Raw genomic sequence first — 27,661 nt, 5'->3', positions numbered from 1 at the left:
GGGGAAAGAATCTTACGACTTTCTGCAAAGAGAATCAGTTGGGTGTCTGAATGGTCTGAAAATGGCGAGCAGAGTATGATAACTTCAGTCAACAGGTGTCAGTAATATTATTATTTTATAATTCAACACATCCGCCGTGTGTTGTTGACTATCTTAACTGGGGCTTAGTTTTGGGGTAGGGCTTATATCATGAACACCCTGGAAAACCATGCTAGGCCTTATTCTCTGGTTAGGTGTTATTTACAGAGAAATACGGTCTTATATATATCTATAGTTATATGTATATATGTGTGTGTGTGTGTGTGTGTGTGTGTGTGTATATATATATATATATATATATATATATATATATATGTGTTTGTGTGTGTGTGTGTGTGTGTATATATATATATATATATATATATATATATATATATATATCTTGTAAATTACTGTTTTTCTCTCTGATTTTGTAACTTCTCGCAATTTATTAGTCTCTCATTTTATTGTAATATCCTGTATTGTACTGTAATTTCTGTAAATTCTTGTAAAATACTGTGCAAGCATAAATGTGTTTGTGGAGCTTTTCTCCCAGGGCCCACGCTGAAATTGGCCTCCTGTCTCAGTCGGGTGTTCCTTGTCAACAAATATCAATAAATAAAATAAGTAAAATAAATAAATCCTCATATTGCTGTATGAAACCTTTAATTATTCAATGTATTATTCAGTGTGGTTGTTACTGTACCTTTAAGTTTGTACATTGTTGGATGTGATTTTCTTCATTAAAAATCTTTGTTTCCATGTTGGAACAGTTGTAACCAGCTGACTTGGCAGATAATTTGTATCTTGTTTATGCCCAGTAAGTTAATTTCTTTAGACAAAACTAATAGATGTTTTAATAAATAGATTAAGAAGCACTTAAGCAAAATTAGGAATTTTGCTGACACCAGTCACTTGGCACTTCACTATAAGTAGTTCCATAATTTTGAGTGCATGAGTTTGTAGACTGCTGTATTAGAAGACGTATACATCACTCCTAGAATGGGTAAAGAATAGGTAAAGATGTGAAGTACAAAAAAGAATAAAGAGGCTTGGTGTATTTTAAAATTCTAATCTTAAAACCCACGTCTTAAATATTTCTTTAATATTGATGCACTTTATTTTTGATTGGTTGCATTTTTGTTCCTTTTCTTATTTATTGAAAACTTTTATGAGCTTTGCTTTTAATTACTTTAGAAGCTTTGGGATGCTAGGGTTTTGTATTAAACTTTTTTGCTTGATGGATTTTTCTTTCATTTTAATTTGTTATAGTTTTTATTACAGAATATATGTGTTGCCGCTTATTTGCTTCTGTCCTCCTCAGTACATAGGAAATTAACTATTAGCTTTTGTTCCTTGGTCTGTGTGCTTTATATTTGAGTACCCTACTTGCCTTAGTTTTTTCTTACTGTGTTCTTTGTGGAGAGAACTGAGGGTGGGGAGTGATAGCCAAGCAATTATTCTCTGACACTGGCAACCACTGGTAGGCAAGTGAAGAGGAAATACCTATAGATTTCTAATTTATTTTGGTTGCAGTTCATTACTGTGGCACAATGACCAAAGTTCCTTGAAACTGTTTTGTGATATTTTATGCGAAAATACAATAAAAGGCGAAATTAGTTGCAAAAAATAGACATGAAATATGATAATATTTACAGCATGTAATCTGTTAAGGTCTGTGATTTGTAAGTTCTGCATTAAGGTGAAACAAACAGTTGACATGAACGCGACTCTATAGGTTTATAATGCAGATGGAACACGTATGTCTTCTTATAAAAGGGACAGGAAGAATTCCAGATAAGCGACTAGAGAGATATTGTTGCCATTTGCAACAGCTGAAGAGTAACTGTCCAGTTTTCGAAGTTAGATGCATTAAAAGGTTTGATTTCTGCCTGCTTGATTGATAGGAATTAAGAATGGCTTCACTAAATTAAGCTTTGCTGAAGAGGAAAAAAACTTTGAGGACCTTTGTGATATGTGCAGGATTTTAAAATGGTAATGCATTGTAGCAAGCAGTAGCATAGTGCATGTCGGATAAGCTTGGTGGGGCCCCTGGGGGGGGGTTGGACTTGCAAGCATGGAGGTAATTAACCATGACAGAGTAAAATATGTGACAAAAAACAGTAACAAGAAATAATCACATTGAATAAAATTCTTTAACTGAGTGGTCACACTGTTGTATGGATAATCTGGTCAGCAACACTTAACTGGCTGGCAGCAGTGTTTATTTCTTCATCATTAAAATGACTTTTACTGTTTTTTACTTCACAGGATTGGACTATTTGTGGTTTATACATTAACACCGGATTTTTTGGATGAAAAAAACATTTCACTGAATCAGATTTCAGACATTTCAGTAGGCGGTAGGTGAAAAAAGGTATTTTTTTTATTTTTTTTTAATACTCGTGGTTTTTTAAAGTGCACAGGTAATGTATTCAAGGTCTTTTTATTTAATTTATCATCTGTAATTTCTATGTTTTTCAAAAAGAATTGCTGTGTTTCTTTTCTTCATCATCAAAGCATTCAGATTTTTAGGGGCTGAATTGCCTGCCATGTACTTGATCATCCCCTTACGTGGTTCAGTATCCTTGACACATCACATCACCAGATGTGTTACGTCTGTTCAGTTGAGATTGGCATTTTGATTTCATCATCTGGTAACTAGTATGACACAAAGATCAGGGACTTGCAATGATTCTTTTCTCATTGTAGTTCCTGAGTTGTAACGTGTAGCCTGATATCCCTTAGATGTATAGTCCTGCAGTATTGTGCAGTTGATGCAGACACACATTGACTGACATATAAGTAAAGACATTTGTTTTTATCCTTAGTTTTGACAAATAATCATTGACTTCCCTAGCCTTCAATGAAGTCTTCATTATAGTGGCTTATTCTCTACACTATTTTTCTATGCTGTACTCCATCAGAACAAGGACATAGCTATCAACACTTCACTTTATCCTCATTTGACTATCTTGTGGCTAGGCTATCGTTCAGCCATGCATAACCAGAATAACAGATGTCAGCTCTCCCTCTCCAGAAATGGGTTGGCTTACATTTTTTTAAACAAGAAACATTGTGTTGTTAACCACAAACGTCAAGCCAGTAAGGTGCAGTCCACTTTTTTCTTTAATAAAAACATGTCCACAAAACTTAATTTTCTCTAGTGCCTCGGCTGTATTAGCCTTTAACAGAGTTTACAATCAACAATTTCACTTCCCCCTTTTATAATCCCATCATCTTTATTGAATTATGACCCATGTCATAGGCAATCATACCTTTATATAACCGAAAACAAACTATACTGACATATTTTCAGTTGCAGAGATTATAGATCACCTATAATCTTCTGTACAGTCATTTTTTTAAACACCTTTACTGAATTATCACTTGTGACATGGGTACATTTACAGTTATATAAAAGTAATCAAACTGTCTTAACAAGTTCACGTTTACAAACGTTATAATTTACATATATTGCTATATATCATATAACCTCAGCAACATTACATAAATTATTCAGTTCCTGCCTTTAAAAAAACATCTTTATTAAACAATCACTTGTGTCTTAGGCAATCAAACATTTATATAAATGAAAGCAAACCACACTGACACAATCCTGTTTGCAAGCATTTTACATCACAGACTGTAGTGATACACTCCCAGTTGCAAACATTATACATCACTTATAATCTATCCAGTCATTTTCATTCAAATAGTACATAGCACATTTAAGTCCTGGCTTCTTTTAAACGTCATTCCTCCTTTGTATGTGGTGTTCCCAAAATTTCCATTTTTTCCTATGTAGTTTGCTTCTACCCTTTTCTAAAGGACTCAATTCCAGTTGTTTTATCTTTGTTACTTCTAGTATAGTTGGTTTAGATTTTGATTTCCATTTTTTAGTAATTGCTTTTTTGACAACCACCATAATTAGACACAGCAAGGCCTTACCATGTCTAGGCAATTCCGATTCTGTATCAAAGCTCAGAAAAGTCATCTCCTTGGTAACACCAGTCTGCCAACCCAGCATTTCTGATAGTGTATCCCACAGGGAATCCTCCTTAAAGACCACCAACTCACCACACTCCCAGAAAATATGTTCCCAGTTACCTCTTTCTTCCCCGTCACACCTCCAACATTTGCTGTCTACCTGAGGAAAAATTCTCTGGAGTCTACATGGGTTACAAAAATATCTCTGTAAACATTTCCAAAAAAATTTAAATCTTCTAGATTTTGTTGCATATTTGGGAGAAATACATACATCATCCCATTGTTTCTTTGTGAATTGCTTATCCAGTCTCTCTTCTCAATTCTTTCTAACCTTCTCTGATTGATTCTTATAGTTATCATACAATATTTTATATGCTCTACTAATTATTCCTTTTTTAATGCCAGCTTTTGTTCTAGATTCTACTGAAAACTCTACCAGTGCTGGTTTTTGGTTTAGGACCCCCTATTTCTTTTTCTTTGCTTATACTCTGATATCAATCCTTGATAGGGAAGGCTGTCTCTAACCCTCAGTCCAAGTAAATTCTTGGTTTCTTCCCATTCTGTCATCTTTTCCTGTCTATTTATTTGTTCCCAATACCTTGGTTCCTTTGCCAGTTTTTTCCAATAAATTCCGGCCCCCTCTCGCTTATTGTCTATATCCCTAATTGCAGTCATCCCTGTAGGTAGATTCTCCTTTCTCCATTCCCTTGTTGGCTTATTTATTAGGATACTTTCTGCTACTTTATAGCTATAATATTCCGTACGATTATTGTTATTCTCCTTCAAGACTTGCATCCAAAGTCCCAGTCTCTCCTTGTTTCTTGATCTTCCCAACTGTTTCATCATCCCTTTCAACTTTGAATTATAGTTTTCTGCTTGTGCTGTGTATAGGAGCCGTAACTGTGTAGCTCTGAAAAAAACATTCAAATCGGGTAATCCCAAACACCGTGTTCTACTGGAAGAATCATCTTATCCCACTTGACTCTTTGCCATCTTCCCCTCCCTGATAAAGTCCTAAAGTTTTTTTATTATTTGTTATCCACAACTTGTCTGGTTGATAAAAAGGGTCTACTTTAGATTGACGAAAAGTCAAACTGTCGAACGCTGACATAAGTGTAAATGCAGGAACTCGATGTCTGTTTTTTTGAATCGCAGTACAGTGAGGATCGGAATATTTGCTCTTTCCTCACTGTAGTACGATCTCGGAGTTGGAATACATATTTAGTGGGGGGCACAGCCCCCCACAATAGCGATTTCAAATTTCTGCATTTACGCTCATGTGAGCATTCGACATTTTGATTTTTCGTCTATATAATATAGACCCAATAAAAATATGCCTGACCTGTGCATAAGACTGATAGGACTAAAAACAGTTTAACTGCTTGTATCTTACTATCCATATCCATGTAACAAGGCTTACATTTTCTCAGTTTATGTATTATCTTTTGTTTATTCTCCTCCCACATATCCTCAGCTGTCACACCAGAATCGTTTTAATCCATACTTTTAAATACTTAATTTTATCAAGTACCCATAAATATGGATATTGCTGAACCAATTCATAGGTGTTTACATAATTTACCGCTATTGCCTTTGTTTTAGCTTGATTGATTTTGTATCACAAAAAGATTTGAAACTATCTCAAAATGTTCCACAACACTGTAATAATAGCATCTGTAAATAAAGCCAACCTTTCTTGATTACCATACCAAGGTATCATTATTATTTTGTCAAGGAATGCAAATGCTTCCAATGCCCTACTGATAAAATCCCAACTTACTCTGTCAAATGCTTGTTCATGCATCAAAACTCACCCACAACAGTGGTATTTTCTTACATTCTGCTTCCTTCTGGATCATCATTGTTCTGTTGATGTTATCAAATGTTTGCCTTCCCTCCACAAAACCACATTGATCCATAACTATCAATTTTTGGTGTCACCGTTGCCATTCTTTTGGCCATTATAGACAGAAATACTTTATAATCATGGCTTAGAATTGAATTTGGCCTGTATGAAGCATGATCTGTTTATATATCACCATTTTTATCACATCTCCTCCTATCCTGTTAGTAATTAAGCCTCATCTGCGTCTGACCTTGGCATATTTAATTCTTCCATAAAAATTTCTGTTTGTACTTTTTCTCGATTTCCACATTTGCTGCTTTATACAGATTTTCATAAAATTTCTGAAATATTTCTAATACATCTACAGGATCTCTGGTTATTTTACTTGTTATAGGCTCCCTAAGCTTGTCAACAACCCTTTCTACTTTCTGTTGCCTGAGCCATTGTGCTAAAAGCTTTTGTGCTCTGGAGTTATTATTAAAAAAAAAAAAAAAAAACATTTGCTTAACAAAAGTTTTACTAAATTTGTGCATATTATGGCAGTAGTCCCTTAAATTCTCTTTAACACTTTGCAGTAGTGCCACTTCCTGTTCTCTAGTACTTTAACCTTTGTCAGTCCCTCTAAATAGTTATTGTCACTTCTTAATTATATCTCTTTTTGTATTATTTCTTCTCTATTTTTAAATTCCACGTTTATTTTACACCACTCTGTAGCTATAGTTTCTGAAAGGCTTGACATTTTTTGACTTGGTTTATTACTTTTTGTGACAGATAGAAGTCTCCCTGTTGATGAAAGTAATATGCCACCCGTAGAAGAAGGTGTTTGGTTTAACAGACACCAGCAAAGGAATCAAGTGCATGTGCATTATCAACATAACTGCTTCCTTAAATATTTATCACATCTGTTTAGTTATATTTTTTATTTGATTTTTTTCTAATTACATTTTTTACAGCAGTAAGTCATGTATCTGGGAAAACAGTATGGCTGAGGAACAAGTTACTGGAAGTGCTAATAGAAGCAGTCTGTTCAGATACTCTTCCTTTTTGTTCACAGTAAGTAGCCGTGTTTCATGGTTATTTGGAATGTATAAATCATTCTTTTACCTAAAATTCTCCGTTGCTTTAGTGACTGAAATTTTCTATGTCTCTTTCTACTGTGAATCCCTTAAGCTATTTTAGCAACCTTTCCAAGAAGTGCTACTGTTAATTTCTAATAACTAGTACTTTAAAAAAATGCATAATTCCATATTTTAGCACTTGTTTCTGTGGTTTGTCAAAGATTTTATTTCCCTTAAAGTCAGACAAAGAGACAATAGTTTATTCAAACATATCTCTTAGTGATGACGGTTTGAATTATTAGTCTTAAACTACTAAGCTTCATATTAGATTTTCATGTTGATGGTTCATATGTTCTGACATGGGAAGCAGCTTTGACACTAGGATGCTTGTGCTGGGTCTGTTTGGCTCACTGAGGGTTAATGGAACTAAGTTACCTGACTGAGATTTGCAGCCAAATAATGTACATCTTGCATTTTCTGCCTGGCCTGTGGTTTAGAAATGCCCATATCAATCTGCAAATTAGTAATCTGGTTTAGTAGACTGCAGTGGTTTGAGATGAAAAGTTTATATAAAACTGTGAAGCAAATCAAGAAGTTTTGGTGACTTTGAAATACATTGGTAGGAACTGTGTGTGATGTGAAACATGAGTTATAATATGTGAGACCCTGTGGAGATAACTTGATAGGTTAGAACCTAGGGTAGAGGTGAAGTTGTTCACTGTTGCTTGTAAGCAGAAGAATTTGAAAAGTTTGGTGTTTGTGAAGAAGATTAATCAAAACAAATTCAAGCTGAAATAAGCTAAACTGATTTTTGGAAACTGTCACTATTAAAACACTAAAATATTTCAGGTCGCATTGTTTTTAAATTTTCCTTTGAGTGAAAGTAATTGTTACAGTTTGTTTTATTTCAACAAAATAGGAACTATGTGCACTAATGTGAAAAGTTTGTCTGGACCATTTCATTCAAGACTGTTGAAACCCAAGGGTGTGAAGCAGCTTCTCTCTTGGTTTGAGAAGTAAGGCATTTGTCACACAGGATGCTGCCTGTTGGGTACCACTGCATCAGTTTGTTTGAAAATCTAAACACATCATCAACATCCTGGCCAAAACTAAAGTGCAGTCTTCAGTCAAGTATTCTGGAACTGGCAAGAGCCCAAGAGGAATAATGCCATTCAGTGCAGCTTTTACTTGCATTATCAGCTGCTTAACTGCTATGTTTAAACAGCGTGTGTGTCACATTCTGTACATGTATCATTAGATTTTGCAAAGTGGCCTTAGTTTGTTTGCAGTCTAGAGAAAGGGAACAATGGGAGCATCAAGCATAGTTCAGAATTTAATAGACTATATTTTAGATTACTTTCCAAATGCCCTTACTTTTTAGTTGGGTACATATTATGATGTTAGAACCATCATGCTTGAACTCCAGGTATTGCCATATTGCAAGTAGAAGTAATGCATCAGTTTTCCTACAGTGTTCTGTACAATATTGACACTTTTTTGTCATTGCTTTTTTTGTAGTTTTCCAATTTTAATTTTTAGTTGTCTTTGTACTTCTTAATCAAAATTACATTTCTTCTTCTTCTAGGTTTATCTATCAGTGCATACTCAGACAGTGAAAGTGGTATTCAGTGGACATGGACAGCAGTCACAGAAAAGCAGTTTAGGGGCACCCTCTGATGAGGGTGCTCCAACACTAACATCACTGTCAGATAGTGATGTTGCTTGACTCTAATCATTCATTCATTTGAGGTCAAGACAATACTGTGTCATCACCCCCCCCCCCCCCCCTTAGAATACTTTAGTCTTCACCTTCTGAGAATATAAATGGCCAGTACCATAAACTGTCATAATAATAATGGCAGTAATAATAATGATTTGTTAACCAGGTAGGCCCACTGGTCACATTGGACATGCAGTCCCTTTTCATGTATGAAGGAGAGATGAGGAAAATGAACCCTGTACTGTAGGACCTATAGCTCACAGCCTTAACCCTCTTTGTCTACTGTTATCCCTTTTGGTGTGCAGTATTTTTAGGTTATCCTCATCTGCAGATGTTTTAATACACATCTTTCTTGTGATAAGTCTAGTCATACATTTGCCTTTAAGTTATGATCTTGGGTTTGATCCCGCAGGTAGATGGCAGCTGTTGTCAGGTATAACTTCCTCACACGTTTGTAAAGCAACTGGCAGTAAACCATCTGCTTATTGACCATTGCTTAACTGGTTTATGTGTTTTCTTGATATACAATATCTTACATTACCGGTTTACTCCATGGTTGTGTCCACACATTTGGTTTCACTGAGTTGCATCTGAAATGCAGTCTTCAGTTTAGGAATAACATTGCTGGTGCAGCATTTCTAATGCATGTATTGCTTTATTATAAACAGAATAAAAAATTATCTGTCATGTCGTAAGGGCTAAACATAAAGGCTTTTCTCTTTTAGCATCTTTCTCAAATCTTTTGATTTTCATCCATTTCATCTGTAGTTCACTGCTTAGTTGTACATGTAAGGTTTTCTTGAATGTCTTGTATTTCTTTAAATGTAACTATAAACAGTTAATACCAACAATTTGCTCAAGCAGGCCAATTGCATGATCATTCTAAGCATTGATATCCCTTAAGTTTTTGTTGACTCTTTGTGGATAACTTGTGCACATTTTGAGAGTGTGCCCATTGCCATTAGGAATATGTGGTTTCTAATAAGACTTGTAATTCTAATAAGACTTGTAAAATCACTATAGATGCATTTTTAAGGTACAAGTGATGATCTCTAAGGATGAATGGGTGGTGCCTGATAGTGCAAATTTGGTGAGTTGAAGTCTGTTATCTTTTGGCTATGTATTAACTTTCTGCTTCTGGGCTACACTTCCACATGAAACTGTAGGCAAGAAACTTAATTTTTGCTGTTCCTGTGTGCCTGGTAATGGTGCATGTTTGATAATTTGATGTCCATCAGCTGTTAGACTGCCACAAGAAACTTTGGTGTAAAAATGTATTTTTTGCTGTTTCTGGGTCCCCATTCTCTATGGTTTTTAGCACCAAGGAACTTTACTTTGACAGATTGTATATCTTGTAATAAGGTCAAACACTAACTTATAGCTACCACCGTTCTTGGATTAAGTACATAAACAGTGACTTGATTTCTGTAATGAATGTAATCTTTTTTTTTTTTTTTTTCAAATAAAAGCCGGTTGAATTTCTGTACTTCCTAGACCATACTAAGAGCTGTTCTGTCTGCCTGACTTACTTATATTCAGCTTTAGTCAACAATGTAGATGTGATGGATCTTGCTGTACCTTTATAAAGTTCTTGTGACTGAACAGTTGCCACTGCAGTTCACTACTTTCTAGGCTCATAGAGTCATATTGTGACTTGGGTTTACTCTGTTTATTTTTTAGCAGTTGTGTTTTTTTGACGGTCAAAAAGTCTGTTTTAGAAGGAAAAACCAACTGTTATGTGAATGCTTATGTATACTTAATTTTATTGCATTTTTATTGGGTTTTTCACTGTACGAAAAGTATCCCTGTTTGGACTGGGAATTTTTTGTGTGCTGCTTTTGTAAACTTTGGTTGAAGGATTAAAAACTGATTGGAAGAGCTGTGTGCTGTTTGTGTGATCTAATTGACAACTTACCTTGTGACCAACTCCTGCTAAGAACACAACAAGGCTCACGGAGTGGTGTACTACGTACTTTAAGTGAAAGGCTAGGAATATGCACCTCACAAAATGATGTTTATTAACCATAACAAACCATCCAAAAATGGTCAAGCGCTTTCATCCTTCACAGTGAGACTTCCTCAGAACCATTTTAAAAACTAATCACATGATTTAAGTAATAAAATTCAAACACATGATACAAATCAACCAGTAAAACAGATTAGTAAAACAATAAGTATAAAAACACAAATTTGAGTAGTAAAGCATAAAAAAGCAAACCTCATAAGAGGCCCGTGTATAAAAAAAATCACAACTGCAAAATCTAAAAACATAAATAAAAATGCTGTAACTCTCCTGAAATATATTGCTCGCTATTACTCACTATGAAAAAATGTATATTACAAATTGATGGCCCTTCTTTTTTTCAGAATTAATACAATAGAAATATAATTATTAATGCCTGGTAACACAGAGGCATTAAACCTCAGTTGCCACTGCAGTTCACTAATTTCTAATTCATTTTCCCAGTAATCACCTCTAAAATTTGGCTTAACCACTTCAGCTATCCCAAATAAAAGTTTGTCATAAAGGGACACTTCACAGAGTGTTTATGTAGTGCATTATTAGTGTTTTATTATGTTCAGTTGCATCAATGTGTTCATAAATACGTTTACGTAGTGATCTCTCCGTCTTCCCAATGTAAAAATATCCACAACCTTGGCATACTGCTACGTACACTAAACCTCCACTGCCACAATTAACTGTAATTAATCTAACTTGTTGTGATGGGTCCCCTACAACTACTTTGTAATCCTGTAAAATGTAGGTACAATAATTACATGCTCCACAAGTAGTCTTTCCTTTCCCATAAAAGTCAAGCATCACTAGTGGGTGTTCTAATAGATACTTCATGTTGTGCCCTGTTTTAGAACAAAAATAGGACTTTTTCTTAGACTTAAACATAACCCAATTCCTACGTAATATATTCTTAATGTCAGGATCTGAATCACCATAATGAATTACCATAGCATTTGAAAAATTCCTGTCTTTACATTAGAGTTCTGTATAATTGTAGCTCCCCAACCTTCTAATACCTCCTCCCCAAATGCCCATACCATATTAGGAGGGTAACCTCTGTCTGTAATCATCTGTATAAGGTTCGGAAACTCTAGCTTGAAATAGTGAATGTCCAAGCACTTCCTGGCTGCCCGAATCATTTACCCCTTGATAATGTTTTTCTTAGTGTGGGAAGGGTGGCAACTCGTAAAATGCAGGAAACTATTCAAAAAAGTAGGTTTCCTGTACAATTTAGAACAAAAGCGTTTGTTACTGCAGTCTTTGAAAATTGTATCGACCAGATAATTAGCACTTTCTTTAGAGCTAGTATTAGTAAATTTGAAAAGGGGGAAATGTGGTTACTATAATGTACAAATTCATTTTATTTATTTCTTTATTGACATTTGTTAACTGGGTTGGTCCAACTGGGCCAGTAGCCCATTTTCAGTGGAGACCCGAGGAGAAAAGCTCCAGATTACAAAGAAATTTCATATTAAAAATAAAATTCACACTCAAAAACATTACAATACATTCAGGATAGTACAAAGTTAGAGTTCAAAAATGAAAACATAGAAAGTTAAAAACAAGCGCATACTACATAAACTAAATAGAATTTGTCGAAAGAGATGAACAGTAATATTCAGCACATTATACAAATGTGCGCTATGGAGAGGATGTGTTAACCAGGTAAACTCATAGTAAATACAAGTATAAAAATAGGGGGAGGGTATTTTAGGCATTTCTGTTGGTGGGAGTATGAAACAACAGAGAAATGGAGTTTAGGTTGGGTCATGACAGGGGCACGTCCTGGTGTTGAGAAGATGTAGTTTAAGTTCTTTTTTAAAGTGTTTTGGATGGGTAATGGAGCGAATGTGTATAGGGAGTTTGTTCCAAGATTTGGCAATGGATCATTTATACAGAAGTTTGCCCACATTTTTTCAGATGGTAAATATCTAAAAGTTGCTGGTTAGAGCTACATAGGGTCCAAGATGGGGAGTAAGGGGTTATGAGGGAGGCTAGGCCAGGGCATGAAGATGGTTTGTATAGAATGGTGTGTAATATTAGAAATTTTGATAGCAGGAGTTGTTGGGGGAGTTCAAGCCATTGGACAGCATTTAGAGCTAGGCAGTGGTGAGAGTTATAAAGAGAGTTTATAATGAATCAAGCTATTTTGTGGTACGTTAGTTGAAGTTTGAGCAAGGTTGTGGATTGAATATTAGTTAGAATTGGGGCAGCATTTAGAAGGGAGGGAAGCAGAAGTGCCTGAGCCAGGGAGAGTCTGGCATTGGAGTTTAGGAATTTTTTATTGCGATATTGTAATCCTAGTTTCTGGTGAGTTTTTTTGATACATTAAATTAAGTGAAGGTTAAACTTAAGTTTGTCATCAATGATGACACCTAGGTGCTTTCTTTGAGGTTCAAGTTTTATGATAGTTTTTTTGGAGGATGTAATAGTGAAACTAGATTTGTGATGAGAGTTGGACTGGAGAGAAGGAGCAGTAGCTTGGTCTTTTTTGGGTTAAGAATGAGTAGATTATCAGATATCCATTTTTCAGTAGTTAAGAAGGTATTTTGGGTTAGGGTAAAACGTTCAGAGGTATTGCTGGGGGTGGAGATAAGAGTAGAGCCGTCTGCATATTGGATGAGGGTGGATTGTTGGCAGGATGTGTGTAGTTCATTAGTGAATATATTACACAGGAGGGGACCGAAGATGGATCCTTGTGGAACACCAGATGGTATTGGACTATAGGGTGAGCAGGATGAGAGCCATTTGACGGACTGCTGCCTACAAGAGAGAGAGCTAGAGAACCAGGTTAGGGAGGTAGTAGATAGGTTGAGATTATCCAGCTTGGTTAGTAGTAAAGGGTGAGAAACTGCATCAAAAGCTTTGGAAAGGTTGAGGAAAAGAGAGGATATGAGTTGGTTGTTGTCACGAGCCTTAACGAATAGCATGTGTAAATGATAGGAGAGCAGTAGTTGTGCTATAGTTAGGCCAGAAGACATGCTGAGTGGCAGTGAGAAGGTTAAGCTGGAGGAGATAGTTGAGAAGCTGTGAATGAATGCATTTTTCAAGTATTTTAGAGAGAAGGGATCGAATGGCGATGGGTCAGTTGAGTTTCCTCCTTTAAGGATGGGGATTGTGAAAAAAGATTTCCAAATGTGAGGTACAGTGGCTTCTTGAATTGACCTGTTAATGAGAATGGATACAGGATGGGCTATAAATTCAGCAGCTAGTTTGAGGAAGCTAGAGGGAAGATCATCTGTGGAGGCAGAGCAGGGTTTCAGCTTCAGAAGAAGTGTTTTGATGTAAGAAGTGGAGACAGGTTGAAAGGAGAAGAGGTTTTTATTGATTGGGTGGGAGGGAGAAGGGGTAGAAGTAGAGTTATCGTTGGAGGGAGTGAGTTTTTGTAGTGCATCAATGAAGTGATTATTGAGGAGGCTAGCAGTCTCTAGTGGAGATGTATTTGGGAAAGGGGAGGGGTTGGAAGGGCGGCCAGGAGAAAGAATATTGTTTGGAGTTGACCAGAACTTATGTGGTTTGGACTTGCCATTGAGTTGGGCAGAGTTATAGTAGTTTTTTTTTGTCTTTATTGGTTTGTTTCTTGGCAAGATTCTATAGTTATCTGGAATTTTCTAGTAGGGGTAGCACTTTTTTCTTAACCCAGGCATTCCAAGCATTATCTCTTTTGTGCATAAGGGATGTAGTTTCCTTGGTAAGCCAGGGAGCATAATTAGATTTGATTCTAATTTTCCTGGATGGAGCAAGAAAGTTGAAGGTATCCAGGAAAATGCTATTGAATTTACTCACTGCATTATCAAGAGGAAGATGCCAAAGGAAAGACCAGTCAATATTAGTATAGTGTTAAATTGAGTGGAATTGAAGTTAATAAGTTTGCGACAGTGTCTGTAAAGGTGGGATTTGGGAGTCGGGTGAGGTAGTTGGGCTATGGTAGAGGTTGGGGGGGGGGGTTATTGAGTATCCAGTCAATAGTGGAGTTGGAGCAAGCAGTCTTATTGAAGCTGGTGGATGATGTTATCAGTTGGTGAAATCCATGGAGGTTTAAACTAAGTTGTGGAGGAAGCTAGAGGGAAGATCATCTGTGGAGGCAGAGCAGGGTTTCAGCTTCAGAAGAAGTGTTTTGATGTAAGAAGTGGAGACAGGTTGAAAGGAGAAGAGGTTTTTATTGATTGGGTGGGAGGGAGAAGGGGTAGAAGTAGAGTTATCGTTGGAGTTGTAACTGTTGTAAGTTTGGACCAGTCAATGTTGACATCTCCAAGGATGAGGGTTTCATAGTGTATGCTGTGGGAAAACCAGGCTAGGATATTTTCTAGGGTGGGGATATTGTTTCCAGGGGTATATAAATGGAAGTGATGGCAAATTTCTTATGTGGGTTTAGGTGGCAGTTAAGGATGAGTAGTTCATCTGGGTAGAAGTTAGAGATAAGGATGGCAATAGGTGAGAGATTTAGGCTGTCGAGAGTAGAGTAGAGTAGAGTAGAGTATAGTATAGTATATATACTGAGTAGAGGATGGCCACTCCACCCCTTTTTTAGTGAATCTGTTGGAGTGGTAGATAGTATAACCAGGTGGGAGAATTTCATTGTTTGTGATGTGTGGTTTAAGCCAGGTTTCAGATATGGAAAGAATGTGAGGGGAGGTATGAGCTATTCATGTCTGTAGGTCATTGATTTTGTTTGTGAGACTTTGTATGTTTACAGAATAAATAGTTTTTTTATACCGAAGAGCATGGGTTGGGTGGAAGGGAGTGAATAGAATTATTAGGGGAGTGAGAGGTGGAGGGAGAGTTATAGGGTATGTGGCTGGCAGGGGAGGAGAGGGGAAAAATGTGAGTGGAGAAAATAGTAAGAAATGGATAAAGAGTTTAGATTTGCATTTGCAGTTGAGTGGATAGTTTTGATGAATGTGTGTTCTGCGCAGACAGTTAATAGAATAGTTGAAGAGAGAGGGGGATATATGATAAAGGAGCAAGTAGAAGGAGAAGTTTCAGAGATGCATGAGGTAGGGGAGTGAATGTGAGGGTTAGGTAGGAGGGAATGATAGGAGGTTAGTGTAGATAGGAGTATGAGAAGTGGTGTGATAAAGAAATGGGGATACATGGTAGAGTATATGAAAAATGAAGTTGTAGAGGGAGGGGTGGGTAGAGGTAGTAAGTAATGTATTGCAATTTTGGGTGCTGAAAGGCTGGGATTCTAGGCAGGAAGTGTCTGTCATCAGTCATGTCTGTCCCTTTCCATAAAATGAACAAATCATCTAAATAATGTAAATAAATCAGTCAGTATTCATTATATTCAGAATTTAAAATATGCTTCTTCTCCCACATATATAAAAGCAGATTGGCGTAAATGGGCACACAACTTGCACTCATAGCGAATCCTTTAATCTATCTAAAAAATTCTACGTCAAATGTAAAGACGTTGTTAAAATAAATTCCATCACCTCCATGACAAAATTGGTCAGGGTGCTTAATACAGACATCATACTAGATTTAGAATTCTAAGCCCTAAAATTGTATTGAATTAGTAACATGAGCTTATTGGTTTTAACCTTTTAGGAGGTGTGGTTTTACCTTTAAATATCTAGTATGATGTCTGTATTTTAGATTATATGTTCTGATGAAGTTCCTAATGTCAGGAACGAAAGCACTCAACTAATTTTGTATTATTCACATTTGAATAAAAAATTTGGTTGAACACAACTGGATACTTTTTGTTATCTGTTGTCCTATTGGCTTCACCGCATGGAATTCATCTGTGTCTCTTTTGTACTTTTGTCAAAGTTCATCTTGCAACCATTTTAGCGCATCTGCCAATGGATCATCCTCTTTACTTTCTGTTTATCAAACAGCTTCTAAAAAGGGTTTTGCACAAGACCCTGTCATAGACAAATTCCTTCCAAATGGGATCTCAGTTTCTGCTAGAAAATCTGAATGCGTCACTATTAGAATTTCTTCCTCAGCTGATTTAAGGTTAATTATTTGGTAAACTGTCCTTGCATATGTAAGACAAGTATCTTGAGTTGCAAATTCTTATGGTGTAGGGAACCCTATCTGGTCTTTCATAGGGATAGGGTCAGTCTGCAAACTAACCCCTCATTCATGCCTAATCTAATCTTGGAGTTTGTTTTGAATGAAGCCATCAGTCTGTCAGTTTTCTACCCAGATCTTAAAAACAAGGGAGGATAGATTCTTCATACCCTAGATATGCATAGACAACTTGGATACTGTTTTGAAAGAACCAAGTCCTTTAGAAAAAAAAAAAAACAAATCAGCTGTTTATTTCCTTTTCTGGGACTAAGAAATGTCAAGCTGTGTCTAAACTGACTATCTGTAGATGGTAGTTCTCTTTTATTGTGTTTTGTTACTCTCATCATTGCAAAACTGTTCCATGCTGGGTTAGTTAATTTTGGCAACAACTCTTTCTTTTGCTTAAATTCCAACGCCTTGGATCAACTAATCCTTAGTCCCACCAGGGGCTCCAATATCCTAGACCTGGTCATTACCTACATGGGAAATCGATGCTCCACACCTGTGGTCACCCCCTCGTTGGTCAGGTCTGACCATAAGCTAATCACCCTTGACATCCACATCCCACCCTCAGCCCCCAGTAAGGAAACCTCAGTAAAAAACTTCTCCAAAGCCAACTTCATGCTGCTCAAGTCAGAAGTGACAAACTTCATGACACCCATGCAGACGGGAAATGAAAGATCGACTGCTGAATCCTACACTAAGGCACTGTACAAGCACATCCACTTGTGCATGAATTGTGACATCCCCAATAGAACTAAGATGCTCTCCTCCAAAAAAGGAAGCCAATCTGGTGGTCCCTTGCCATAAACAAATTTTACAACAAAAGGAAGAAACTGTTGCAGAAAAGAGGAAAATCCCAGGATGCAAAAAACTCCCTTACCAGCCTCAGTAAGAAGCTGAGATCCCTCATAAAATCCTCCAAAGCTAGTTATGAAAATAAAATTGCCAAGGATTCTAAAGACAACCACAAGGCATTCTGTAGCTATGTGAAGAATCTAAATGGCATTGCTCAGATCTGCTCTGAGCTACAACAGAATGGCATTAAATATACTGAACCCAAGGATATTGCCAATATCCTGGCAGATTGATTTAGTGCAAACTTTATCCCCCCCCCTCACCTCCTAAAGTGCCCATCTCAATACCGAAAGATTGCCAAATTCCGGTAATAACGGCCACTCAGGTAAAAAACACACTCTCCAAAGTTAAGAATACAGCATCCATGGGACCAGACGACATCCCAGGCTGTATACTACATGAACTACAAAATGAACTGGCACGTCACCTAAGTGTCATGTTTAATCATAGCCTCACCTCAGGATTCATGCCCCCTGAGTGGCGCACAGCTACAGTTATCCCACTCCACAAGGGGGGATCCACCTTGGATCCCAGGAAATTCTGCCCATCAGTCTGATGAGCCCGATCTGCAAGGCCATGGAACGTATTATCATGGAACTTATAAACAAAGACATTGGCAAGCTTCAAACACTGGACCCTATGCAGTTTGTGTTGGTGAAGGGCCGATCTTGTCTCCTGAACCTGATTGACTTCTTCAAATCCGTCTCCAGAGATGTGGACAAGGGTAAGGTGGTCCACACAGCCTGTTTGGACCTCACCAAGGCCTTCGACATCACCCCCCCCTCACTCTGGAATCATAGATAAACTTACTAAGCTGGGCATTAATCCTTACGTCACTTGATGGGTTACCAACTAGCTTACTGACAAAACCCACACTGTAAAAGTAGCCGACTCCAAATCCAGATCCAGACAAGTCGAGTATTGTAGAGTTCAGTCCTGGGACCGCTCTTGTTTGGCACCTACTTCTCTGCAGTACAGGCCAACACTAAGGGACTCTTGGCTAACAAAGTTCGCAGATGACTGCAAACTGGGAGCCATTACTGAATCCCCAAATGATGTGGATATTCTACAAACGGGCTTTACAGAAACAGATGCTTGGTGCCAGTGCCATGGGCTCAAGCTCACTGCCAAGAAATGTATAGTTATGCCCTTTGGGAAAAAACATGTACCCATAAAGTACCACATAGGTGGCAGTACACTAAACACCGAAAGTGTAATAAGAGACTTAAGGACACAGGTGGACAGTGGTCTCACCTTCAATAACCACATCGCCACAACAGTCAGGAAATCCTTCTATGTGGCACACCTCATCACTAAGGGCTTTTCATCCAGAAAAAAGGAGGTCATTGTCCCATTGTACTCATTCCTCATTAGACCCATTATAGAATATAACACCCCGTTTGGTATGTATCTCTCAGGACATCTGCAACAACTGGAAAGGCCACAGTAATACCTCACTAAAACAATCACAGGTCTAAAGCAGATGCCCTATGCTGTCCGTCGTAAAAAACTCCACCTATACTCTGTCGCATATCGTCTACTCAGAGGCGATCTCTGCTTAACATACAAGGCCATGTCAAACCCAGAGCTGTTGAACGTGCTACACTTAAAGAAATCCCAATCCCTCAGAGACACACACTCCAGGGATCTAAACCTTGTCATCACAATGAACAAAACATGCTGGAGGGATAGGTTCCTGACCCAGAGACTCCCCAGACTCTGCAATAGACTGGTCATACATGTCAAGCAGAGCGCCTCTTTGGCCCTCTTTAAAAGGAGTAAACGCCAAAAAGCACTGTATGAGGAGAAACAATGCACCAGACAGCTCGAGATAAAATCCAACGGTTTATTAACAAACAGCACGTAAAACGGATGCAACACAACACGTTTTTCATCTAATGCACAGACTTCTTCAGACAACGAACAATAAATAAAGACCAATTATATAGTAAAAATAAGTAGGCAATTAATTCAAATCTTCCAATAGAAACATCTCATGAATATATATTATGTAGTCTTATCAAACCTAGTTCCCGAATCAAATATACATAGCCAACTTCCACATCCAAAAAATGATCACATGAACTTCACTTATGTTGAAAATATATAAATTCAAACCAGTTAAAAACAACTTTCAAGCATTTTATATAAGTCCGTAAATGTATAAAAATTGATGTAGTATTAAGGCTCAAAGAAATAGATTCACGAGAAATTTTGAAGCCAAAACTTCAACCTACATTCCCCTCTAGTGGCCAAACTATTAATAACAGCAAATAGACTTGTAAATACGCCTGCATAAATTCAATACCTAAATATATTTAAAATGTAAATAAAAATTGTACGAACAGGTGAGAATTCATAAATACCGCCAAAATAAATAAATAATTTGTATGAATAAATAATAATATAAATGAATAATGATCGTAATACATATATATCCCCTAAACTCTATAAAAGTCCTTTAATAAAATACACTAACAATGGATACAGCTAGATGGAACAAATTTTATTGTATTATAATCTAGCAGTTCTCATTTTTAGAACTGGGACTAGGGAAACATAGTCATTTAAACCAGGGAATTTATTGGCTTCCAAAATAATCTGCCAATACAGTTCCCGGTATTCTATCTTAGTTTCCCATAAACCTCTTTAAAAGGAACTTTGATGATTGGATGGGAGATAGGAAATTCACCCCGGGGATCATGTCAGTTGCCCTGATAGACAGGGGTCCAGGGAAGTAAATACTCTGGGAAGAAATAGCCAGGGAATTGTTATATCGAGGCTTGTATAGGCCCTAGGGCCAATAGCCTAGTACCAACCTATGAACCATGGCTGCAAAGGTCTGAAATTTCCTGACTTTCACCACCTTTATCATTCAGTATTCTTCTGACCACTGATATTCTGTTAACTGATAGTTCATTATTCACTTCCAGTCCTTCTCAGACTTTGGCTTTTCTTTGAGTTTTGCTTCAACAACTTAGATATCAATTATTTCCTCTTCCAGGGCTTTCCTCTGCAAGTCCTGCATAATTTTTGCCCAACTTGGTAAATCAGGAAGGGAAAGTATTGCTTCCTTAGTATTACACATCTCCTAAGCACCATATATCTAATAAAATCCCTAGCTTCTAATTGCAATATTTTAAATGAGTCACAGGGTTTGAAACTTTCTGCTTTTTCTAGATTTTCCCATTGTATTTCTTTTAATTTTGTATGTACCCATGTTGTAAGGCCTTTTTCTACCCCTTTCAAATTGACTTTGGCCCATGCTGGAACACACTTCCTTTGATTTCCCTTTCTCAATTAAAATTTGCTAGGTCTTTAAAATATCTAGCGCTATCTCTTTTTTTCTTAGAACCAAATGATGATTTCTGGGTCTCTGCTTTGGTGTAACATAATCTCCTTGGCTATTTTTATCCATCTAGCTGGTTCTTCTAAGTAATATCACTCTGTGAACAATTTTAGAAAAGCGGCATGTTGATTTACTTTGAGGTCAGGAAACCCAACTCACATCTATCTCTGCTTAAAATTCAGTGTTTCCCAGGCAACCCTTGGTTTCTGTTGACTGTATATAAAGGTTTTAAGGGTATTTTCTAAGTCTCTATAAAAGCTCTCTCCCAAGTTAAAGTGTTTTGCCTGGAAATGCTTCTGTAGATGTGAATACTTATGCTCCATTATTTCCATGAGAGTCTTGACTAAGTTGATTCCCATATATTTATGGGCTCACATTTTCTGTTATTGTTTCGTCAAACTTAGTGAGGGCTGAAAATTTATTCAATTTATTGGAATTGCTTGTGTTTTTTCCACATTGACCTTGTATCCTGACAACTTCCCAAATTGTTTGGATATTTTTATAAAGTTCATTTAACTGATATTTCTTTTCCAAATAGACCATTAAATTGTTTGCATAAAGTGCCATTTTCATCTTATAAAATTATATTATATTTAATTATAATATATATTATATTATATTATATTATTTAAATTATATTATATTTATAATATTATATTACCCATATGAAGTCCCTCAATGCCCAACCTCCTCAACTTTAAGACCAGTGGTTCCAGCTATAGTTCAAAGAATAAGGGGGATAACAGGCATCCCTCCCATGTGCCCCTTCTTATTGTAAAAGTAGGAGATAGTTCAGCATTCACCTTAACTCAATCTTATGCCATGCTTATATGTTCAATGTTAACTTTATGAACTCGTCTAGGAACCCCATCTTTCATAACACTTCAGAAAGGTATATTCACCTGTCGCTATTGTAAGGCCTTCTTGCCATCTAAACTTAACAGCATGACCGGATGCTTTGGTCTGTTTGCCTCTTGCATAACAATTAGGGATTTTAGCATATTATCAAATATTTGCCTACCCTTCACAAAACCACATTGGGTCTTCATGGATCAGTTTGGGAATTTCTTCAGTCACTTGTTTGCAGTTATTGCCATCTTTATTTTCTAGTCTTGAGTAAGGACTGAAATGGGCCTTTATGAACCCATCTGCTGTTGAACCTTTCCTGTTTTCATAATAACCAATATTACTGTCCCCTACTATGTTGATGGAATAACACTGTATTTAGTAACCCTGCCAACTTAGTCTTCATGCCTTCCCTGCCTAATCTGTGCAACTGTAGTGGGAAACTCTCTATTCCAGGTGGCTTGCTTCATAGTAAATCCCTTAGTTCCTTCTCTATTTCTACACTGTCATTGGCTTCATTAACTCCTCTGCCTACTTTTCTGTTGAGTGTGGGAGATCCATGTCTGTCAAGAAACCCCAGAGTTGTCTTTGTATACTTGTCCCCTTTGTCCTTCTTATAAGTTCATGTAGTATTGCCTAAAATATCCTATATCTGCTCAGGTTGTTTACTTATCCTTCCTGATATCGGGTCTGTAATTTCCCAAATTCACCTCTCACGTTGACCTTGTCTGAGCAAAATGGGTATATTTGTTGGGCTCTGGAAGAGTTTCCCAAAAGTGTTTTTGAACCATTTTCAACTTTATTTGTTGCTCACTTTCCAGAATAAACTCTGTTTTCTGCTGTCCCTCGGAAATATCTTCCTCTAGCCAGTTCCTCTTTAACTTGCCAGGCTTGCAGGGCCTTAACCCATTATTGACATTTCTTCAGAGTTCTGTTGTCATACTGTCTTTTCAACTCAGCATAGCTCTTCCAATCTGTTTGCCAGCTATCATCCCCTCCTGTTAATATTTGTCTTGTGTCACTCTGTTTTCTTACTATTTCTTAAATTGTCATGACGTACTATTGTATAGTGGGAACCTCCAGTGCTTGACTCCTTTCCTATTTGTCAATCCCATTTTGATTGTCAAAGGTGAGAGGTGATAAGGCAGTTGGTCACACTTCCCCCTCTTGTACTCTTTACCTTTCTTTTAAAGATATGTATATTCTGTCATTTTGGGAATATCTGCCCACTTTCTTTGAATAGTATGTAAAAGGTGTAGATTCATTAGCCTGTCTCACATAGGTCAGTCATTCCAATCATCCCCATTAATGAGATGAGGTATTTCCCAGTACTAGGTATCCGGGAGCTTTTGGGGCTCCCTTGCACATCTTTGTTTAGTTGTTGTTTTGAAATCCCCACCCCATATTGTTATTATACCATCACACTGAAGCTTATTACCTTTCTGCTGATCTCTAGATCACGAGAGGTATTTCTCGGGGTCTGTATATGCAAATCACTATAATTATGAAATTCTCTGTTTTGTTTTAACTTTCATAGCTGCAAAACTCCTCTCATCATCCTTAAATTGTTCCATTTTCTTGTATCTCAGGAGTTCTTTATTAGTAACTAGACAAATACTGTGCTGAAGTACGTCCAAACACTCAGAAAAATAAAGTGAAATACTTTAATGAAATCACAGTTAACTGGTTTCATCCATAGAGCAACCAGGACTTCAGAACTGACAAGAAACTTGCAATCCACCATTAAGTATCATTCAAAAAGTCATGTGATCAAAGTCGTGACATTGCACTAAAAATGTTTGTTTATATATGTCAAGTAATAAAGAAAGAAAGAACTGAATGCTAAAAAATAATGTAAAAATATTTGAATAGTATGCTTTTTGTTGTGTACAAGTTTAAAAGTTATAATTTTGCAGCTGTCAGCCTCAGTATGCTGGATATTAAAATATTGTTATTAAGTCCTGGGGGGGGGCAACATCTGAGTTTAGCTGCTAAGTTAGTTCCCTGTACACTCTCCTGGTTTCCCAGGGATCACCCCTGGTATTTATTTATTTATGTGATGTTTGTTTACTGGGATAGTCTGACTGGGCTGCCCATTTTCAGCAGAGGCCTGGGAGGGAAAGCCTCAGAGGTTACAAAGGATACAGGAAGTACAAAGCAAAAAACATATACAGAAAACTAAGTCATCAAGTTGATATAAATAGCAGAGAATTAATATGTCAACACAGTTTATACAATTGTTACACATTTGAAATTATGTTATACAACAAAGCATTCACAGCAAATGCTAAGGTAGTTGAGAATAGAAGATGATGGTTCCTTATTTACAAAAGTAATATATAAAAGCTTTCATTCAGGTGTATAGCTTAGTGTCTGTGTAGAAGGGTTAAGGTCTTGTAGAATGGGGGTTTGCTTAGTCAGGAGTTAAACAGAAGCATAGCCAGGAATTAGATAGGTAGGTCTTGAGGAGTATTTTGAATTGTGCAGGTTTAGGGTTGGTTACAATATTCTGGGGGGAGGTCAGGTTCCAGGTTCTTGAGATTTGATTGGAGTAGAGAGAATCTCCATAGTAGTTGTTTGCTTTTATGAATTGTAATAGGCATTTGTTGGAGGCTCTCAGTTGTCTTTTGTTAGTTTGTGGTTGAAGTAGGTTACAGAGTGCTGGATATTTTGCTGATGAATATGCTATACCATGAGATATTTTTAGTTGAGTATGTGTTAGAAAATTGGGTAATTCAGGCTAGTTAGATGGCAAAGTGTAATACAGTGATGTGATCTATATGGGGAATTAGTGGCAAATTATCACTTTTATAATAGCATGCCTCTAGCCTTGCTAGATCAATTTTTTTCATGTTGGTGAAATTGGCAGAGACATAGAGAAAGGTAGAGAGTAGATGAGTTCTGGCAATTGATTGTCTTGTGGCATCATTGAGGTACAGTTTAATTCTGTAAAGTGAGCCTAGTGTATTGTGAACTTTTTTATGGTTCGAAATAGGTGTTTGTCACATTTCAAGTTTTTATCTATTGTGACACTGAGTAGTTTAGTGTGTGTTACAGGTTCAAGTTTGGTGTTATCAGAAGTATATATTTGAAAGGAGGATTGTAGGTCTTGAGTTTTGATATTAGAGAAAATAGTGAGTTTCGTTTTTTTAGCATTTAGAATTAACTGGAAATCAGAGAGGCAAGACTACTGCTGTAAAAGATAGCTGGGTGATTTCTAGTAGTTCGTAGAGTGGGGAGGCTGTGCAGATGAGTGTAGAGTCGTCTGCATATTGTATGATTGTAGGTAGGTTGGTAGCAGTATACAGTTTGTTGGTAAAGATTTTAAATAGGAGTGGAGTGAGGATGAAACCTTGAGGTACTCCTGATGAAACGGGTAATAATGAGGACAGTTCGCTTTGCCATTTTACAGCTGGTTTTCGGTCCGTTAAGTAGTTGTGGAACCAGGTGAGGGCAGAGTTGCTTAGTTTGAGAGAGAGAAGTTCATTTAGTAGTTTTTGATGTGAAGCAGTATCAAAAGCTTATAACATGTTGAGGAATATTGACAAGACAAGCTGACCATTATTTCTGTATTGGTTAATGGTATTTGTGAAACTTAAAAGAGCAGTAGTAGTACTGTGGTTAGATTGGAAATTGTGTTGGGAATTAGTGAGAAGGCTGTTAGGTCATTTATGAGCTGGGAATGGATACATTTTTCTAGTATTAATGGGAACATTTTTTCAAAAAAAAAACTTAAAACCTGAGGTTTTATCTTTTTGTAATAGCAAGGGTCATACATGTGCTTATAAATTCACCTCCCTACTGTGCTTTCAGTTTTTGCGATATAAAAAGAGACACATGACAAACGTTGGCCACATAAATAAGACCAGTACTTCCACAATTAAAATGTTTACTAGAGCTATAGGTTTTGTTAAGAGCAACAAAAGTAATTTTGCTGCCTTCCGAAATATACTTGAACTGGTGGCAAAACCCACACTTGTATGTTCCCTGCTTTTTGCTAGTTGTGGTAATGCTTTCCACATTTGTTTCAAACCTCTTTCTAAAGTTTGTGCCTCTTTTGTGTATTATAAGTGCTGATCACCCAAATGTACTTCCAATTCTGGAAAGTGGGAACATATGTTCCAGTTTTTGTTCGTGTTTTTATGCCTCCAGATTCATTGTTGTATTTTAATGTCATTACTTCTCATAGTTTGCACCCACAGGCATCTTAAGAATAATATATTACTTTCCTTGTGCCAAGATTATTCTGAGCATCAAGCATTTTCTATTTTATCTTGGCTCATTTCTAAAAGGTTTGAAGGGTAATCATAGTCTAAAACATACTGGCCCTTCACCAAATTTTTTTGGAGGTGTGGGTGGTTACTGTCATAATGAAGATACGAGTTGGAGAAAGCTGACTTTTCAGTACAGGTTTGAAGAAAATTTTCTTTTCAACTTGTTTTCTCTTAATGTGACATCTAAGAAGTTAACTTCATCCTTAGAAACAGAGTGTTCGAATGACAAAGAGGGTGAAATAGATTGAATGTATTTTAAAAATTCATTTAACTTGTCAGTTGTGTTGCACCACAATATGCATATGTCATCCAGAAATCTAGAATAATAAAGCCAACAATCAGCAAATGGAGAGTTAAAAATATGGTCCTTCTCCCAATTCCAACACATCATGTTAGCGTAGGTGGGGACACATGCCATCCCCATAGTCATCTCCTGGATTTGTTTGAAGAAACCTTCTTCAAAGAACAGGCGGTTGTCCAAAACAGTTTCTTTGAAATCATGTGTCAGCCTGTTGTCTGTGCTGGATAGGAAGTTACAGTAGGTTCGGGCATGTTCAAATAACTCCAGACCTTCATAGTGTGGTATGGCCAAAAATAGGTCAACAACATCTATAGTGGTGAAAATCAGATCCTCCCTGTACCATTCTGGATTGATACCTCTTAAGAATCTCTTACCAAATACATATGTTTTGTGATGTAGGATTTCAACTTTGTCAATAAATACAGCCAGGGCGTATGTTTTTGAACCCCTGGCTGCCACAGTGGACCTCAGGGGAGGGTCTGAAATAGACTTGTGTTTTTCTTATACCAAATATTGAGAGTTTACATGTAAAACTTCATATAATTCTTTGGTAATAATCTTTTGTGAAAGAAGATCCAGGTGAAAAAGGTATTTTTTTGTATGCCGTGTTAATCTCATTCCTGAAAACTTGCATGTATTTTTCTAAATCGACCACAGTGTTATACATATGACCTGAATAGGCTTGGTTGTCCATTATTACCAGCCCCCATCTTTATCAAGCTTCATTAACTATAATGAATCAGTTGTTGACTAGCTAATATAATAAATCAATTTCATCCAGTGTCAGGTTTTTGTACTCGTATCATTTCCATTTTAGGAAGTCCTTGTTGTCTCGCTTAAAAGGTTTTTGTTGTACATTTGCACAGCTGGGAAGTGGAGGTGGGGTAAATATACTCTTCTTACTCTATTCAGATGTGTTTGTTACTCTGGATGCATCCTTAAAGGTAATTGCCAGATTCAGTTGTCTTTTATACTGTTTTAAGTCAATGAGTACATCTGTTGGAGTATTAACTGAGGATGGCACAAACTGAAATTCTTTTATTAAAAAATTGAAAATGTTTTTGCTCTATGACAAGATTGCTGTAGTTAACAATATCGTATTTGTCATATCTGTGCAAAATGCCATCATGTGAAATCTCATTATTACCAGTGTATGCAATACCAATAGGGTTTGTGTTTGTGATAGTGCTCAAGTTCAGAATTATGTCACTTCAAATTCTTTTACCTCTTCTTCCTCATTCAAATTTCCTGGTAACATTAGATTTAAAAGATGCTTATTATCACATCCCTATTCATCCATACTCCTTCTTAAGGCTTTGTGTGTCTGATGCACATTATCAGTTTTCTCCCTTACCCTTTGGAC

The 27,661-nt window shown here is 36.8% G+C and overlaps 1 protein-coding gene across 1 annotated transcript in view; it reads left to right on the top strand.

Moving 5' to 3' along the window:
* WDFY4 (WDFY family member 4) overlaps positions 1-27,661 on the top strand; it is a 4,454,583-nt gene that overhangs the window by 1,669,876 nt on the left and 2,757,046 nt on the right. The window contains exons 24-25 of the mRNA XM_044055648.1: positions 2,290-2,381; positions 6,808-6,907. Coding sequence (XP_043911583.1) covers positions 2,290-2,381; positions 6,808-6,907 — 192 coding nt within the window. The remainder of the gene's footprint in view (positions 1-2,289; positions 2,382-6,807; positions 6,908-27,661) is intronic.

The sequence above is a fragment of the Protopterus annectens genome, chromosome 14.part0 (assembly GCF_019279795.1).
Source record: "Protopterus annectens isolate FY-2018-M chromosome 14.part0, PAN1.0, whole genome shotgun sequence".
Classification (NCBI taxonomy): Eukaryota; Metazoa; Chordata; order Ceratodontiformes; family Protopteridae; genus Protopterus; species Protopterus annectens.
The sequence above is the reverse complement of the archived record's forward strand: the minus strand, read 5'-3'. Positions and strand labels throughout refer to the sequence as shown.